At 34.8% G+C, this 19,547-nt stretch overlaps 1 protein-coding gene across 1 annotated transcript; it reads right to left on the bottom strand.

The window, feature by feature from the left end:
- Positions 1-13,762: 13,762 nt before the first annotated feature.
- LOC107541926 (beta-casein-like) lies at positions 13,763-18,806 on the bottom strand. The gene is made up of 6 exons (XM_087816542.1): positions 18,756-18,806; positions 17,987-18,013; positions 17,660-17,686; positions 16,350-16,373; positions 15,953-15,997; positions 13,763-14,347 (listed from the first exon to the last, which is right to left on the bottom strand). The coding sequence occupies exons 1-6, from the start codon at positions 18,804-18,806 to the stop codon at positions 13,763-13,765; spliced, it is 759 nt and encodes a 252-aa protein (XP_087672668.1).
- Between the last annotated feature and the right edge of the window lie 741 nt (positions 18,807-19,547).

Below are 19,547 nucleotides of genomic sequence, written 5' to 3'. Positions count from 1 at the left end.
CTGCATCTAAACTATTTAAATTCTTTACATGCTGAGGGTATGGATAGATCAAAAGCATACCAATCGGCACAACCCTCTCGCCACTATTTAGTTTTGGTCTTTTGAGTATCATAAAGTCTTTCACTTCAGAGAACAAAACAAACAAACAAAAAAACCCTTTCTTTTAGTTACAGTAAATAAACTTGACTTAATTAAGACTTGAAGGAAAAGGCTTTGTTCTAATTCAGCAAAATAACATTTTTTTCTGTTATCAGTGTAGGAAGAGGAAAGTCAATAATGAATTTAATTTGGACCCCACTTGATACTCTTGTTTTTGTTTCCAAGTTGCTTGTGCTTAAAGTCCAAATGAATTTAAATATATCAGCACCCCACTGGAATTCCTCATTACGGATCTAGAAATTACCTGAATAATATATAGGGTGTCCCCCAAAAATGTACACACGCTTTTCTGTAGATTCTTTTAAATTTTGAAAATGAACTGTTTGTTAATAAACACTGAGTTTCTAATCATTCAAAGTGTGTACACATTCTGGGGGGACACCCTGTATTTTACAACCTTAGCTATAATGTGGCTTGGCTGAAACCCCCACACGTGTTAGAACTACATTGGCCTTGCTCATAGTACTCACTGTATTTCATAGTTGTGTTCCCAGTATTTAGCATAGAGCTGGAATGAATGAAAGTACCTAGCAAATATTTGTTATTCATAAATGAATAATATCAATACCCTAAAGCTAAATGTTTTCTATTTCTTAGGAAGCTGTCCAGGACCAGGTAAGATTACTGATTTAACCTAGAATGTTTTATTATTTTCTATAATGCTCTTTTTTTTATAATATGTGTTCTTTTCTTTTTTTTTACAGAAATACATTCCAACACAGAATTGGTTTTACTACCCATATCTGGTAATATTTCACTTAAAAGTTATACGAGATAAAATTTAAATAAATAATTAATTAATACCCATGAACAGAAAATACATAGTCCTAGAAAACTGGTAGGTTATTATTTTCCCCCAGAGTATGAACCTTACAATTTCTTCATTGTTCCAAACTATACTAAGCTTAGCCTTTAGTTGAATATGTTTTCTAAAGTTAGAAAATAAGACATTTTTTGATATTTTTTTCCATAATTTGGCATAGAATACAGTTTATCCTAAACTTCATGGATGATGTTGTACTCTTTGTATGTTGTCAAATGAATGTGTTACAGCAGAAGATGTCTAAGTAATTTAGAATGTATTTCCTTTTATGCAGGAGCAACTTCCCAGAAAAAATGAATTCAACCACATCCAACTGGTAATATTTTACTTAATAATTTGCACAATAATAATATATTTTGAAGTCTAAATATGCTTGTTTTTAAATACCATCACAATTTCAAAGAGATTTCCTTCTTCTCAAGTAGTTATTTCTTGCTCCCAACATTCTGAAATGATTTGTATTTATCAGTTGGAGAGATGAGAACTACTTGTCACTGCTTTTTACAATGGGAGCTGTTCTGTTCTGTCTGCCTCAGCTGTGTGGGCATCACATTTATAATCATAAGCACTAGTGATGTGTTTATAACCTTGGTTACATTAATTTCTCTCTTAAAATTTGTCTTAATTTTATAACTTTATGCCCAAGATTTGATTCTCACACTCACTTATATTTAAAAATCTCAAACTCAGTTATAATTATACTTCTTTAAGTGAGGCATATTGGAGATTTACTAGCTGACGCACTTTTCTTTTGAAGAAACCATCTGGAAAGTTACTAAACGTCTTTGTCAAAACACTCTCGCTCTCTGTGATCCCCTCGTCTGTGAAATGAATTTATTGATAATACATAACAGGTACTGCCCTACATTCCATTCATTCCACAGTGTTTCTGGGGCTTCTGATTTCATTTTAAGGCAATAACCAGTTACTATGATATGTGTACTGGCAAAACAATTCTGATTCTTGTGAGTAGTGAGGCCAGTTCCATACCAGCCATGGAGCCCTCCAACCACTACTTGCTGTTTAGTGAATCTTATAAAGATTGTTGAGATTGCTCTATATGTCTGAGAATAAATTGTCTCCAGGTAATATAATTGGTAAAATTAGTATCAGTTCCCAGATCTCTAACATGAAAAGTATTTTAAATAGGCTGCTTCTTCCATCTCTGAAGTTTAAAAGGCAACTCTGATTCTCTTTTTCTTTCCAGAGAGAGCCTATAGTGAATCAGGTAAATCCGTGTGTGTGTGAGTGTGTGTGCATGAATGAGGGTGTGTGCATGTGCACAAGTGTGCGTGCATTCATGTATGCGTGTGTGTGTTTTAATACTGCCTCAAACTACTGTCTATTAGCAGTCACTATTTTGGGGGGAAACTATTACACTAGTTGCATCATGAACTGGTGGGTGCTAGTATTTTTTAGCTGTTGCCAACTATTGGACTCTCCGGTGCCAGTTATACCACTGCTGTGGAAGATCAGATCTAAGTTGGCAAAAGCAAATGAAAGAATAATTCTATGTCTATCCCTCAGTAAAGGTAGTTTCAGGTCAACTTTTAAGTCAGGACAATCCCAACTTTCTATTCGTGTTGTCAAAATTTAACCTTTTATTATTTCATAGTACAGTGCAGTGGAAAGAACCTGAGTTTTAAATTTCAGGTCTGACACTTTCTAATCATTGGATCTTAAGCAATTTGTATATTTTCTTTGAGCTCTCTCTGTTCTCATTTGTGAAAAATTAATACATATCTAGCAATTTATTCCCTCCCCAACCTCCCATATCCTGGTTTTTGCGGTTCTTTCTGTGTGTGTGTCCTCACTTTTAAAGGCAGTAACTGTGCATTCAATTCAGTGGCTTTTATCCATTGATGATTCAACTTATATACGATACACTAATTTTTAAAAAATCATTAATGAAAGTCATGGAGCTTTTTCTGTATGAATGTGATTAGAGAGAAAAACCTTTCCTCAAGATTTAAAACATTTAGGTTATCAATCAATTTTATGATAATGGTTCCTCAGTACACATCAGAGTTTGCCCTCAATTTCTTCTCAAATTCTCTAATTACTCATTGGTCAAAGTAAGAGGAAAATAAAGGCAAAGGCAATTATTCACTTCATTTAAGTTCCAAGGAGTACACTGGCCTCAACTTTCACATAATTATTTTAAAAAATTGTGATAACAATATACATACTGTTTTCTTCATGGCAATATTTGGTAGTAATAATTTACTCTATCATGGTGTTCAATTGGATTTTAGTCACAAAACTTGTTTTTTTCCCCTTCTCTATTAAGGAACAAGCCTACTTCTATGTTGAGGTGAGTTGATTTTATTCTTATTTTTTACTGATTTTATACTTATTTTTTAATCTAAGTAATTTAATAAAGAGAAAATCTTAGCATATTTCTTTAATATTTACATAGTCAGGTAACTACAGCAAACCGTGAAATGCTTTTATTTTTTTTCTAATTCCAACAGAGAACACACATCTTCTACATAAAAATATAGAGAATTATGTTAATATATAGAAACAAGGGATATGTCCTGCTAGATCAACAGAGGTACCTATTTCAAAATAAAAAGAAAGTAATATTTTAGTTACTAAACTCTGGTGTTTGGAAGAAGCACTGGGCTAGGAATTAGAGAGTTATTTTCTCTCTATTTCTGGCATTTCTGAAAGCCAGCTGTATTGACCCTGGATGAGGGGCTCTTCCTGTGAACTCAGTATCTTCGTGGAAAATTAAATTACAGAGCTAAATGGCAAAAATTATTCTTTCCACTCCAAATGCCTATGAGTTTATAAATTATTACACAATTTATAAATTCACACTAATGCTTAATTTGGAGCTCTGACAATTGAACGCGTGTTAATAATGCCAGCTCTTGGAGTTCAATGACCTTAAAGAAGTGCTTTATCCATTGCTTCTCGGGACCCCTAAAAGAGCCCTATCCAAGAGCTTTTTTACTAGGACCCATCCTTAGTGAAGAGCCTGAATTCTCTTTTCCCCTCAGAGTTGTCATGTCTTGTGATACTAAAACAGCCATGTCAGAAACGAATGAAATGATTCACCTTTAGAGACGTGAAGCAACTATTGCTCATACACTTGCTTGTCCACTGTCCTTTCCCCTAGCCTTTCCAGGGGCTTGCTGCCTTTCCCTACGCTGCCGCTTGGTATTATCCCCCACAGACCATGCAGCACATGCCCTCCTCACCGTTCTACGGCATCACTCAACCCATTGCCTCTGCGAACACTGAAAAAACTTATGCCACAGTGGTGGTAAGTTTATTTAAATTACTGCATATTGATGTTTACTGAAGGATATAAAAGAAAATCACTTACCATACCATAGAAACATCCTCAGAATAAACATAGCAAATCCATGCTTACCCTCGTATTAGAGTTTTCTGAAATGGACATTGGCTGTGCTTTCTGGCATCCACGGTTAATGTTAATCCATCCCTTAGGAACATGTGGAGCAGTGCTATCTATTCCATATGTAACATTTATCCTGATAAGGGTAAAGAAAAAGTTCTCCCCAAATTAAAAATATAAAGAGTTCTAATATATAATCCAACTTTATGTCCCTTGCACTTTTACTGATCTTTAAATGCCTTCATTTTGGTTATGCCCGTGATATTCATAAGAATGCAGTAAGGGGAAGAGAGCACAGATTTTGGCATCTGGAAGTCCTACATTCAAATCCTGGACTTTTTCTTACTTGTAATAATATAATGATGTTTATTTTTTATAACTCTGAAGGAGAGTAAATATAATAATCTTTGTTAAGTATAACGTTGGGAAAATAGAAACATATGTAGTAGTAATTTTTTTCTTGATTTAGTAAAATTTTATTGCTGAGTACTTTCATCACATAATTTTAACAATTTTTGTTAAAACTGTTCCTTCAGAGAAATTAAGTAAATTCTCAGGATCTCCACAATTACGGCCTTTGGTAAGTTTGGAAATTACTTGTCTAACCATTGATCCTATTTCCATATGAGTAATAAGTACAAGTAGGATTGTAGACTGTAAAGTTTTTGTTCTATTTTATTTCCTGAAGTCTAGCTGTGTGTGAACATATTAGCACTTAGATAATAATTAAATTGACTTGTACATTTGCAAATTTTTGTTTCATAATCTTATTATATTTAAATAGCAACTTAATATTCCATAATTTAAACTAATATGATTTATAATGTGGAAACTCCTATACAAGTACAGGAGTGTGGATGTTACTAATTTTCCATGAAGATGGGACTTTGAGACTGATGAACCCAACAGTGGGGTCCTGGTCTTTATGATCACTGCAATGAAATCCTTAGCTAGTCACATAGTGAAACCAAATTTCTGTCACCGGCAAATAGACTGAAATGTCTACAGGTCTGTTTTGTCTTCATGCCCTAGATAAGATCTAACTGGGGGGGTGTGTTTTCCCTCCCCAATGGTGAAAACTTCCCTTTGAACACATCAAACTAAGCAAAATGATAAAACTCTGAACTATGTAGACGCTCTTTCTTCTAATTGCTTTACTATAAAAAAATACTTACCTAGCAAACTAAAATCTCTCTAAAACTGAAAAATTAAGAGTAGTGTAGCTTTAACAGGAAAGCATATATAACATTGTGAGCTTCATCTTAAGATAAAGAGACTAGAACTATTAAATGTATCATATAAGTGTCTCTTACCCTAAAAAATGTGTAGGTGGTATAACCACATACTTATTTTTCTGTTTACAGATGTGACTGAAAATTTCATTCTCTAAATTTCTCCTGTCTACTATGTAAAATCTCCCTACCCAAAGGCTTTGGCTGCTATTTTAGAATAGGACACTCCCAAATTGAGGGTAATTTTCCTTATTGATTCTCTACTGTATATTAAATAGCATGTCATTATTTTCCTTAATCTAAACTTTCCTAGCAGCTTACTGTCTAAAATTCAGTTGTATCATGCCAGCATGAAGGCAACTGAATCAGAGAGTATTAAAGTCTTTACTAAGTTTCTACTATGGGAATTTTGTTTAAAAAAAATCTTTGAATTGCTTCTTCTGTAAATGCCATCATTTCAAGTAATTGTGTGCAATGACAGATTTTTTTTCTCTTCAATAAATTACATTCTAAGGCACAATCCATATTTTCTGTCATTATTCCATTTAGCAGTATCTATATAATCCTTTTAAGAGTCTATGTGTGTAACATTCTGTTTTTATTAAATTATTTATGACACTTTCATTCTCATTTTAATGAAAAAATGTTAAAATGTGACTTTTGCCTGATGCTGGAAAATTACAAACTGGGTCCAAGATCTTTTATTTTAAGTCTGCTGTTTATAGAATATTTCTGATGTGGAAAAAAAATTATTTCACAGAGAGGAAGAGAAGTGTAGCAATTGTGGGTGCCCTGGAAATTTGAACAACCTGGTATTGTCATCAGGACCTGTTTAGGCCAACCCACTTGATTATACTTGAGTTTACAACTAAGTAAATTATATAACAATCATTTAAATGATCATCTCAGCACACATGGTCATGTAGTATCTGTGGTGGGCATTGTCCTCCAGAGCCAAACAAAGAGCTGTATTTCAAATAGTTACGTGCTTGTATATTCTCAAAGCCCCAGATGAGAGTTATTTTTCAACCCAACCTTTCATGATCCTTTAAAAACTGTATTTTCCAGGCCTTAACGCACAAGTGACAAGGCCTCTTGTACCATAGCCTAAACCAAATAGTTGGTCATCAGTTGTTCTACATCCTACCAAATATACACGTATATGCATAACACATAAACATGAAATTTTTGTCTTTAAAATAGAAAGCCATTTAACACCATTTAACAATAAGTCTTCTGCTTTCTCTCAGTGTTAAGAAGTACAACACACAACAATTTGTTTTTGTAATCTAGAGAAGTTTTGTCAACATACTCAAACTACTAGATCTGCAGCAATTTAATGAAGGATGCAGGGCTCTGTGTCTTTATAAAATGTATCTCAGCTTCTGTCATCATGTTATTCCCCAAGGCATCAAGGGTACTTGATATTTCTAATGTCATGAATCCTGCAGGAATAAAGTCATCAATTAAATAAATGCATGATGAAAGGTAGGATAAGACAGCTATGTTTCCTGCAAACTAAACTGTGATGCAAGACTAGAGAAGACTAGTCTTTAAAACAGTCCTATGAGGTGGAAACCTCTATTTTGTAAGATGAAAGCAAACCATTTCTGGTATTATTTTCTCATTTTTTTAAGTATTAAAGTTAAATGAAGAAATATGTAATTTGTCAAGTTGCTAGCTGTAAAGCAAGTATTAGAAATTTATCCAACACATACTACATTTAAAATACTACCTGCTATAAGTATTGCCACCTCATTAAATTCTTAGTAATCATTGTTATCCTCTAAGAAGCTATTGAACCCCACCCCCCCCCCAAAAAATAGTATGGTGATATAGTTAACTATCCTTGCATCTTTTGTGTGTGTGTTTTTAAACAGTCACTGAAAATCCCCTAGCTCTGCAAAATTATTATTATAGAAGGAGACACAAGTTTCTATTCTATATTTTTTGACCTCTTTACTCCGTACATCAGGGAAGGAATATGGGAATTTGACCAGTTTCTAAATATATCTGTTTAAGCAAACACTCTGAATTAAAGACTAATCATGAATGGTTTAGACTATCACTAGGTTTAAAAGAAGGCAAATTCTAATGACAACACCAGTTATTACTTGATTCAAAAAATCCCAGTCTGAACAGATCATCATGACATTCTCCATTCCAAGTAACGGATAGTAAGACAGATAATGGATCACAGAGTCTGTAAGAAGAGCAGATAGTTTCCGTTCTACAGGTAAATGCCCCAAAACTCATAGGTTGAAGGCAAGGATCAGGGTTGGTAATATGATGTTACCGTATAATCCTTCCAACAAAACTTTGACTCTTTCTACAAAGCATCTAGATTCATAAATGGATTTTTATTCCGAAACTGGGGGTAGGGTGGATCATCATTCTCTCTCTGACAGTAGCTTGAGCTAGATTTCTGTTCACCAGAATATTTTATATTTATAATTTAAAAATCATCCTAATAAGACTGTCATTAAATTTTTGTCTATGGTTATAATGATTAGCCTCATACAGCAATCACTTCTGGTTTGATCATATCTCACACAATTATTACTCCCTCCACTACATCTCTGAAAATTTTAATTATCACCTTGCTTCAGGATTTTACCTGCTATCCCTTGGTTTGGTGACACTAGGCTCTTTCCATCTTTTCTGAGGTCAGAAATGAAATTGTAAATACTTCGTGTCTCCCATTAAATTTCTCAGTCAATGTAGTTATGCTTACTTCCAGTCCACATCAAGGCTAAATCCTGATTATAGTGAAGCAAAAGTAAGCAGTGGGAAATAAGGCAACCATTAGCCACAGTAAACAAAGAAATCATGATTTTTATCATGAAAAAGATACTCAGTAAGAGTTTCAGGATATTTAGAAGTTGGGGTTATCTAAATGTTCCATATCTCCCAATATTTTAAAATTTTTCCCAGTAATTGGGACCTTACTTTCCTAAATTTCACGAGACCTACCAACTTATGTCATTTTAATTGCTATAGACTGAATGTTGTGTCCCTCTCTAAATTCATATGTTAAATGTTTGATCAAAATGTGATGGTAGCCCAGCCGTCATAGATCAGGGGTTGAGCATCAACCTATGATCCAAGAGATCACGGTTCGATTCCCCGTCAGGGCATATGCCCAGGTTGTGAGCTCAGTTTCCAGCAGGGGGCGTGCAGGAGGCAGTCTATCAATGTTGATGTTTCTCTCTCATTGATGTTTCCGACTCTCTCTCCTTCTCCCTTCCTTTCTCTGAAATAAATAAAAAGATATTTTTTAAAAATATGATGGTATTCAGAAGAGGGGACCTTTGGAGATAATTAGGTTATATGGGTGGAAACTTCATGAGTGGAATTAGTGTCCTTATGAGAAAAGATATGAGACAGATGATCTCTCTCTCTCTGTCTCTTTCTCTGCCAAGTGAGGGTCTAGCAAGAAGACTGCTATTTTGCAATCAGCAAGCCAGAGAGAGAGGCTTCACCAGCCATAGAATCTGCTTGCACCTTGATCTTGGACTCCCAGCCACCAAAACTGTGACAAATAAATGTTTCTTTTTTAAGCTATGGTTGTTTGTGGTGGAAGCCGGAACTGAAAAAGATATTTAATTATGTAATTTAAACACTCAGTCTTGGATTTTTTCCCCTTCAAAAAGTGCCATAGAAATGTACACTTGAAATTTACATCATCTTATTAATCAATATCACCCTAATAAATTTGCTTTAAATTTTGCTGTTTGAACATAAGCAGTGAAAGATCCACTAGCATAAACCATGGGATTGATTCTATTCTGTCAGGAATCTCATGGTGACAAGTGACATAAATACATCTTATATAAGGTCTGAAAAAAAGAAAGGAATTTATTAGTTCATGTAACTAAAGATTCTAAGAGTAAAAAACAGTTGGATTTAGGAACTTGAAGGTGGTCAATAATAACTCTTTGTTCATCTTTCACCAAAACTCTTCTTTGGCCTAACTTAATTTGCAGGTTATAGAAAAGATGGCTTGCCCAAATCTCAAAACTTTATGGTCATTCAGGTCCTAATCCCAGAGTAACTAGAGTGCAGCTTCCTGGAGTGACCAAGCATCAAGAGAAGAATGCTAATTGGCTATACTCGGATCAAGGACGTCTCCCTTTGGATAAGGGATTGTGGTAGCGTGATATTTCTGGACTGCAACAAATACTCAATTCTTTATCCAAGAGTGATTAAACTTTTCTTCCTACATATTAAGATATATCAAATAATTGTAGAAGTTCAAAATTAAATCTTGTGCATCTCCTCCTGATGTTGCTGTGCTCTGTTCACTGTCTGTAAGTAGGCTGTTCTGTCGGTGTGAACTGTTTGAGTCCCCCAAATCCCTTCAGCAAGCAGAAACTTAAGGTGGTGATTGTGAAATTAGCGCGGGCTGCACAGGAGAGCCGCACCTCTGAATAACACACCGAGAGGACAGTGAAGCAGGAGTCAGGCTGCGAGCTCCCACCGTGTCCGGATTCTTCCTTTTCAAATTTCCCCCCGCTAGGGCTAAAACCATGCATCTCACAGCAGCATTACCCAGCCACTCCACGCTGCTGAGGAAACCACGTCCTGTGCCCTATTTCTGAATTGAGTTCAAGTCCAAAAGTGAAGAAGTGATTCCACTTTGGTGAGGCCCGCACAGAAAGAGCAGATAGCCACACACTGAAGAAAAGGAACATGACTTTAAATGCAATAAACATTTAAATTTTTAAAGCAACAAAAATGCACTTAGAAAAACTCACATATCAAAGTGTATTATTACAAAGTATTCATCATCCAAGTTAATGGAAAGAATATTACTAGCACCTGAGAGCACCCCCTCATGTTCCCTATTAAGATCTAGCTCTCTTCGCATAACTACTAGTCTAACTTATTTTCACCAGAAATTAATTTGTTATAGATTTTAAAAAAGTTTATACATGGGGTTGTGAACTCTGTTATATTGTGTGTCTGGTTGTGGCCACTTCATAATATTTATATGTAATTCATCCACATCAGTTTGGTGGCAGTTGCTCATTCCTGTTTGTGTGACAGTATACTATTCCATTCCATGGTGTATTACAATTTATTTATACAAAATACTGTTGATTCATATTAGTGTTGATTTAGTTTAAGATCTTAAGAATAATACTGCTAAAAACATTGGATACATATATTTAGTGCACATACATATTATTTGTGTTTGCTATATACCTGAGTGGAACCACTAGTTAGAGACTGGCCAATATGAAGAGTTAGGCTTGGCCATGGCAGGTTTGCGATGTTAATCAGATACTCAGTTGTGGAGACCAAGAAGGCAAGTGGAATGTATGAGTTTAGAGATGAAGCTAAATGTCAGTTTGAAGATACATGTTTAAATGCTCTCAGAGCATGGATGGGTTAAAGCCATGGAACTAAACAGAGTAAGGCTAATTCCTAGGGCACTGCAACCCTGAAAGGTTTGGAAAAGAAGACATCAGAAGGGAGACTGCAAAGAAGTGACTAGTGAGTTAAAAGGCAGACCTCGGGTTTAACAGGTTTAGGATTTCAAATGCAGAGAGGTATATTTCAAATAAAGAGATGATCAAGTCTATGAAATATCACTGAGAGGATGGGTAACAGAAAACAATTTAGCAAGATGAAAGGTGTTGGTGATCTGGAAAAATAAGTGGTTTCAGTAGGGACAAAGCTTGATGGGAACAGGCTGATGAGGTCATTGAAGAGACAGTATGATACTTCTGTGGTAATTGCCAGAGAGTAACCTAAAGAACTGGGATGGCTTTGTAGGTGTACTTTTAAAGATGAAAATTTTTTCATTGAAGATGGAAAATGTGATAGAATAAGATTGGTTTGCACTTGATCCTGAGGGTTAGGAAAACATTGAGGATGCAGGAAAGATGGAAGAATGGCTAGAGATGAATCACTGTGTAAACTGATGTGGACGGACTTGAGTGTACAGTGCAGGAGTTGGTAGAGGGATAATTCACAATGAAACAATTACTGGACAGTCAGAGACAATGAATATCAGAGCTTCCTGTCGGTCTTTGATTCTTGGGCATTACTAGCTGAAGCCACATAACCCAGCTCATTCTGACTGTGGTACTGGCTCTTGCTGCTGTGATACGTGTCAAGCCAGTAACACAGAGCAACAAGGGGCACTTATCATGCACAGTGCAGGGCACTAATCACGTTCAAACTTCAATAAAACCCTTTGAATTGGCTCTTATATAGATGTGGAAACTGAAGCTCCAAAAAATCAAGTAACTTTCAAAGCACGACTTAGCTGCTGTGTTGCAGAGCTGTGAATCAGATTTCACTTTTGAAACTTTTTTATAGAGTGACCATAAAATTTGACACCTGATGCTGGGTACTTTTGAGGGTGAAAAGCATAGGTCTAATGGTTTAACTGGGACTATGGGTGTAAACCAAGCCTTTCTAGAGCAAACGCAGTATATGATTATCTTTTACCTCTACTATTTGACATCTTTTAATATTCAATTCAAAGCATGCCATTTAATTTCAATCTTCCAGTGCTATTTTTAACAACAGTAATAATCTAAAGTTAACATTGAACAAGCCAATTATGTTTGAAAGATTATAATAAATACAAGAAAACAATATGCATAAAATATTAATTTATTGAAATAACTGGTTAGGAAATATAATAATAGGCACAACTGCAGAAATTATTTTATACATATTTTAGGTATAATTATTAAAATTAAAATTCTGTGGTACTTTTGAATTAAAATTTAGAAAAGAGATGTAATGAGTCATATTCAAATTAAGATGAATATTATATAATACTTATAATAAATAAACACATTTTCATGTTTTTCATGTAGAATCATTTAAAAATTGTTTATTGATAGCATGATGCAAAGATTGAAAAGGTGCCGCATTTCCAGTCACAGTCAATTCTATGGAATAGAGAACAAATATAGAATAAGTTATGTTTTATGATATAACCATACATCTCTCTCCATTTGTAATTTCGGTATGACTAATTCATTAGAGAAATTTTGTTACAAATGCACCATTTTGTGCCCTATCTTGCACATAAAAACTGCAAAGATCAAATATCATTCAACTTGGAATTGTCTTAATGAAATATCTAGTCTACCATAATCACTAAAAAAAAATTGTATCTTAAGAAATTTCCCCCCTTTTAATCTTCACACTGAAACTAATAATTTTATATTTACCCATGAATTAAGAGGCAATATGTAAATTTAAATGCAATAAGACAATTCAATTTTATAGAAAAGAAGGTATAAATGAGAATGCAAGTTGATTTTTAAAGAGAGTTCAAACATATTTATATTAAAGTAGAAGAAACTCCTTTTTTTTCTAAAAATGATGATAATTAAGCATAAGGACATAAGCCATTGAAAACAAACCATTCACATCTGTCCATAACACATAATTAAAATTAAAATGATTTGAAATACAAAGGATACATAATTTTAGGTGAGTACATAGTAGTCAACTATTTAGATGTCCATGACACATTAATAATTAATAAGTAAGTCCACATATTGGTGGGATTTCTCACTACCTTGGGCTTATCCAGAACAATGAAATGTAAAAATGTATTAAGTATAAACATAATCAGTCTAATCTCCAACCTCCCAAAGAAAGGGAGGGGCAGACATTAGCTTTGAAATCCTCTTAAAACTTAAAAAGCAAAACAAGATAAATAAATTAAAATTCACTTTTTGGCAAGAACACCTCTAAATATTCTATGAGTAATACAATAAGCATCTCAGTTGTTTGCCTTCTTATGTATATATATCAAAAACAAGTTGTGAATTAAAGTATGTGGAGCACAAATGTGCACAAAAAAACTTCCTAACTATAAAATAAATCGTTTTTATTCCACACCCAGATTACCAAATTTAATTCTGGTTTTAATAAGCCTTAATTCCCTTGATTTATATTCTCAACAGATTGATTAAATCAGAGTGGTATAATTTCTTCCCAATACTCAGGATTTTATGTAGAAAATCAGAACAATTCTTTCTAAATCTCTGCGAGTACTGCTAGACATTGGGATGTGGAGGGGTATTTTATTTTGTAACTAGTGTTGAGAATCCCTGATGTAAACTCTGTGCACTAGGATATCCATTCAGTATTCATTTATTCTTTTATTCTGAATCTCTCGCTTCTACTATCATATACACATCATGAATGAAACAGCGGAGTTAGTAAATTAGGACTTACTTGTAAGTTGTAAACTGGGGAAATAGGTTGAGTCACAGGGGTGAATTCCCAGGTAGGGTCAACCAGAAGCTCCTGGTTCAGCAGAAGGGCTTGCATGGGCATAGCTCTCGGGGGGAAGGGCATAGCTCTCGGGGGGAAGGCCAGCACTTGCTGGGGAAGAGGCAGGGCTTTGGACTGAGGAAGGGAGACCATGGCCTGAGGAGGAAGCATGGGAGCCTGGAGCAGAGACCGGGGAGCTTGGGGCATGAAGGGCTGGAGCAGAGGCAGAGGGAGCTGTGAATTTTTGAGATCAGTGAGATCTGGGATTTGGGGCTCAAAAATTGGCATTCTTGGAAATTTAAGAAATGGCATCACATGCTCAGAAAAAACATTCTCCTTAGTATTGGGAACTTCCACTATTTCAGGCTGAGGGCCAGGCAGCACCACAGCGGGCTGAGCGACAGGCAGGGCGCTCTGCGGCAGGACAGGGTAAGGGATGGGCGCAGCGTAAGGGTAGAGAAGCGGCTGTGGCTGGACCAAGGCGTGGATTTTGTCCTGGTGCTCATCCTGGGAAAAAAGAAAACGAATATCTGTGTCCGTGATTCAGCTACAATTGTCATTCATGATGATTTAACCTGCGCTCTAGTGAAGAATCCTGAATGAAAGAGAGACACTTATGGATTTACTTATGCTGGTTGAGAAATTATTTGGGGCCATGTGAAGATGAGTTAAATACTCTTTGACGGACTCCTCATTAACCCACTCCCTTCATAGGAGCACTCAGATCAAACTGAAATCAGTGTTTGGGGATTTCAAGCCTGTTTCTGCTCTCCGACTTGCCTTCAATAGCTGTGGCTAGCTGTAGAGCTTGGTGTTCAGAGGGCATGAACTTTTCAACATAATGGGATAAAGCAGACCAAATTGTTTCCGTATAATGAAGGCTAATTGTAAAAAGACTTAGAGGAGTATTTCCAAGGTTCACTTCTGTGTGTTTAATGAAAAATAAATCTTAATTTGTGGTTTAATTGAATATGTTAGTCCATACCAGCTAAATACTAACACTACTTTCCTTGGTAGATCGATGGTTGTTACCGTGAGTCTTTAAAGAGGCATCATTTTGTAAATTCATTTTGATTTAGAAAAATATTTGGTGTAAGTTCCAAACAAACCCACTCCATGGATAAAACAGGAAGGTGAAATATTACAATTAGATAAATGTTACCACACATATTATTTAATTAAAGAATTTTATGTAGTCTAAGAAAATCTTATGTTTACGCAAGCTTTACTACTTAATAACTGTGTGATATTGTCACACAATTGTGTTCTCAATTTGGTCTGTACCTCAATTCTCTCATAAGTTTAATGGAAATTGTTTTATGAACTGCATGTATCCATAAATGTTAATATAAAACATAACATTTTAATATAAATCATTGAGTATTTTCTGGAGGCAGTTCATCAGCCTTAGAGGATGATTAATATTCTCAGTTTTCAGATTAATTAATCTCTAGTTTTCAGATGAAGAAATCAAAGTACAGAGAAACTTTGGCCCAAGGTTATAGAGCTACCTAATAATCAAATTAGTATTTGTGCCATATTTCCTTTCCATTTGTTTCATAACCTATCTATCTTGAGACTAAAAGAGCCTAGTTCCCAAGCTGGAAATGTATCTACTAATGTGAATTCATGGGAAAGAGACATATCATTAGTTTAGTGAGCAACTCAATATTTCTTCTTTATTAAAAAAATATTTTTTTATTGATTTCAGAGAGGAGCTAAGGGAAGGGCAGAGAGAGATATAAACATCGATGGTGAGAGAGAGTCATTGATCAGCCACCTCCTACAGGCCCCCTGCTGGGAACCAAACCCCCAGCCCAGGCATGTGTTCTGACCAGGAATGGAACTGCAGCCTCCTGGGTCATAGGTCAATGCTCAACCTCTGAACCACACTGGCTGGGCTCAATAATTATTCTTAAGTACTTAGTCCATATCCTACAAGTGGATTATGGGCTTAAAAAGTACACTTATGTCATAAAAATATATTAACAATGTTTTATTTCTTATGCTGGCATTTATTTGATTTCAATTCTTTAGAATAAAAATACACATCTTTTGTATGTATTATATTTTATAATAATTTTTGAAATATACTCATTATGAACAAATTACCTCTTTTTGCTGCTGTTTGTCATTTTCTAACTTCTCAGGTTTCTGCTGAAAAACAAGTAAGATGAAAAGAAATGGCATAATCTATAAAAATTAAATGAATTTCATTTTGAAACTACAAACATTTAAAGATAATGGTTTAACCCCCCTTATGTTAGATATAAAACTGAAACTCATACATACACAATAGCATTGTGGTTACCAGAGAGAAGAGGGTTTAGGGGTGGCAAACAATAAATGAGGCCAATATATGGTGATGGAAGATAATTTGACTTCAGGTGATGTGCCTACAGTGCAATATACAGATCATGCACCATAGAAATGAACATTTTAAACCTATATGATTTTATTAACCAATGTCACTGCAATAAATTTCATATAAATAAATAAATAGTTTTACCTTGTTGATGTGTGAAATGGATTCCTTCAGAAAATAAAAATAAAATTTGGTTAACTTTTCACAAATATTTTTTATTTGCCAATATGAATCAGAAAATGACATTTAATAGGTTAATGTGGACACCTTGCTTGATAATATCATTAAAAACACAGGACCATTGCTGAAATTATATGTTGCACTATTCTGCACAAGCCTGTTCTATAAAAAAATACAGATGGCTCAGCTGGGCATGGCTCAGTGACTGAGCATCGACCTAGGATCCAGGAGATCGTGGTTCGATTCCAGATCAGGGCACATGCCCGGGCTGCAGGCTCTATCCCCAGTTGGGGGACATGCAGGAGGCAGTAAATCAATGACTACCCTCTCATCATTGATGGTTCTATCTCTCTCTCCCTCTCCCTTCCTCTCTCTGAAATCAATAAAGATATGTTTAAAAAAATACAGATTAACACAATCAAGAAAGAAAAGAAAATTACTGAACATAGTACAAAAAGAGGCATTTCATTTCATAGATGCTAACTTTTCCCTCTTACTATGTTCCCTTCCTATGACCACAATGATGTCTAAGATGCTATATGATTTTAAAACAATAAAATGCATTAATAAGAAATTATAATAACTATTAATAGATCCTGTTAATTATTCTTAGCTCATTTGCTATATTCTGGTTTCAAATGAATTGTAAGAACTGAATACTTTCCCTAAGGATCTGATAACCTTTGTGAAGAGATAAAGTGCACCCAGGTACCAGTTAGCAGGTAATGACAGGCCCTGAAAAGTAGTGCAAGTGTTTATATCTACCTGACTCTCCCAGGCAGATTTGAGACTAATATGAAGACTCACTGCCTTTTATTATCTAAAGTGACTATTGTAATCACAAAATATGGCCATTTGCATGTCTGCCCACCGCTACATTGCCATCCTTTCCTATGGGCATGTGCTTTTCAGTTTGTACCACAGCTCTAGTCAATGCCTGATCCACAGAAGGTGCTGAATAAATGTCAGAACAGTGAATGAGGTCAGGCTGGAGAGCGGTCAAGACACAAAAGAGGACTGTGCAATCCACTTAAAGAAGGAAGTGGGGCACAGTGACAAAGGTTCAAGTAGCAGCTAGTGTGGAAAGTGCTGGGATAGTGAATTCTGCAGACAGTTATTTTGTCCTTAAACATATAATGGAAATTTACATCAGAATTTATATATCAGAAGGGCTGCATTCACTTAAGTACCCTAAAATAACACAATATAAAGAGTGTCCAGCATTTTACTGTTTCAAATGGAAAATTGCCTCAGAATGAACAATGTCTTCTTACCTCACTGCTGGAAATGCTTTCTACAGTCTGTGAAGAAAAAATACAGAATCAACAACTGGATCATCAAAGAATGTTACTTTTTTTTTTTTAGAATTTTTTTTATTGATTTTAGAGAGAAAGGGAGAGAAAGAGAGAGAGAGAGAGAGAGAGAGAGGCATTGATGTGGGAGAGAAACATCTATCGGTTGCCTCCTGTCCACTGCTATCAGGGATTGAACTCACAGCTTTTGGTGCATGAGATGACCCTCCAACCAACTGAGCCTCCCCAGCTGGGGCAGAATGTTACTATTCATGGTTGGAAATATTTCCTCTGAATAAAATATCTTACCTCCCTGGATACACTGAATTCTTCCTTCTGTAAAGAAAAACAACAAGAACAAAAACATTTAGTTTCCATAGCTAACTCATTTCCTACTTACTCTTTCCCTTTCTCATGCAGAGCTATCTCCTTCACAAATTCAAGAAATAAAAAATGTATATTTTTTGAGAGCCTTGAAAGGCAATTGTGTTTTATGTCTTTTATATTTGATAACTCTAATGGCATGTTTTTAGTTTACCTGAATGAAGAACAATTTTTGATGGGCACAGAAAAGAAGTATTTTTTAATTTGTATCAAACACTTTTTATTACGATTACAAATATGTTTATGATTATGATTAATGCCTGATGTTCCACCCTCTGGATGTCTTTGGGTGGACACAGGTAGGATTTGGCCATTGCTCTAGGGTAAGAGGCACAGAAGTTTCATCACTGGAATAAGATATGTTTACCTATGTTGCACTTGCACCCAGTTGTATTTGTGCGATATTACTCTTTTATTTTATTCTTGTGTCTACTTGTTTTGTCTGTTGCTTATTTCCTTGTTTGTTTTTTCTTTAGGGACTAGTGGCACAGTGATGTAGAAAGCATTTAACCCAGATTTGTGGCCCTACAGGACACTGTTGAAATTGTGGAGTAATGTACATGGTTTTCAAAAATAAAAATTAAAAAATCTGTCAAAATTTTGCTTTATTTGTACATTTAAAATATTGCTGATATTGTTCTGTACACATGGGAGAATATTTCACTACATGTTAATCATTCAGGGATTGTCTTACCTCCCATGCAAGAGCAAGGGCCACCAGGCTGGCCAGGATGAGGACCTTCATGGCTCTCAAGTCCTGTGAATGAGAATATGGTATTATGATTTTTTTCCACCTGTATAATTTTTTGTAAAAAATAATCTTGGTGCCACCAATATACTTTGACATACAATCTTCAATCCTTGACTTATAAACTAAATTTCTGAACTACAATTATTTCATGAAAAAAGTCCCTAATTCATCTGCAAAATATTCTGTGCAGTATTTAATGCTGAAAGCATTTCTCTTTATTAGGCAAAAATATATTTTCTAGATTTTCTCATGGGTACTATCGGATTTTTTATTAATTTTACCTTGCTTCAGACCTTCATAAGTTTCTAATTATTTTTTTATTGTCAGGTCTCAAAAAATATGTTACTATATTAGAGATTATTATAAGTAGGGAAGGTCCAATTGCATTTTCTATATTTTATAATTAGCATTTTACATGTCAATTTTTAAGCCAGAACTTTATTATTGAAAAATAGTCTAAGGTACTCTTTCTTTAAGATCTCTCTTTTGTTTTTGTTTTCAAGTTATTTCTATCTCTTCTAGAATTTTTCTAACAAAGTAAAATTTAGTTTCTTTTTAACTGAATTCTGTATTTCATGTGTCTATTTTAATATTTTTTGAAATATTATTATTTGAACAATAAAGTGGGATGTTGCATGTTGTAAATAAGCTTGAGGAATACACTCTTCTAAATATAGTTATTCATAAGCATTTCAAGTGTACATGTTCCCAAAGAACTCCCATATTTTTATTCAA

This window comes from Miniopterus natalensis, chromosome 1, assembly GCF_054644295.1.
Source record: "Miniopterus natalensis isolate mMinNat1 chromosome 1, mMinNat1.hap1, whole genome shotgun sequence".
Taxonomy (NCBI): Eukaryota; Metazoa; Chordata; class Mammalia; order Chiroptera; family Miniopteridae; genus Miniopterus; species Miniopterus natalensis.
This window is presented reverse-complemented; position numbering and strand designations above follow the sequence as displayed.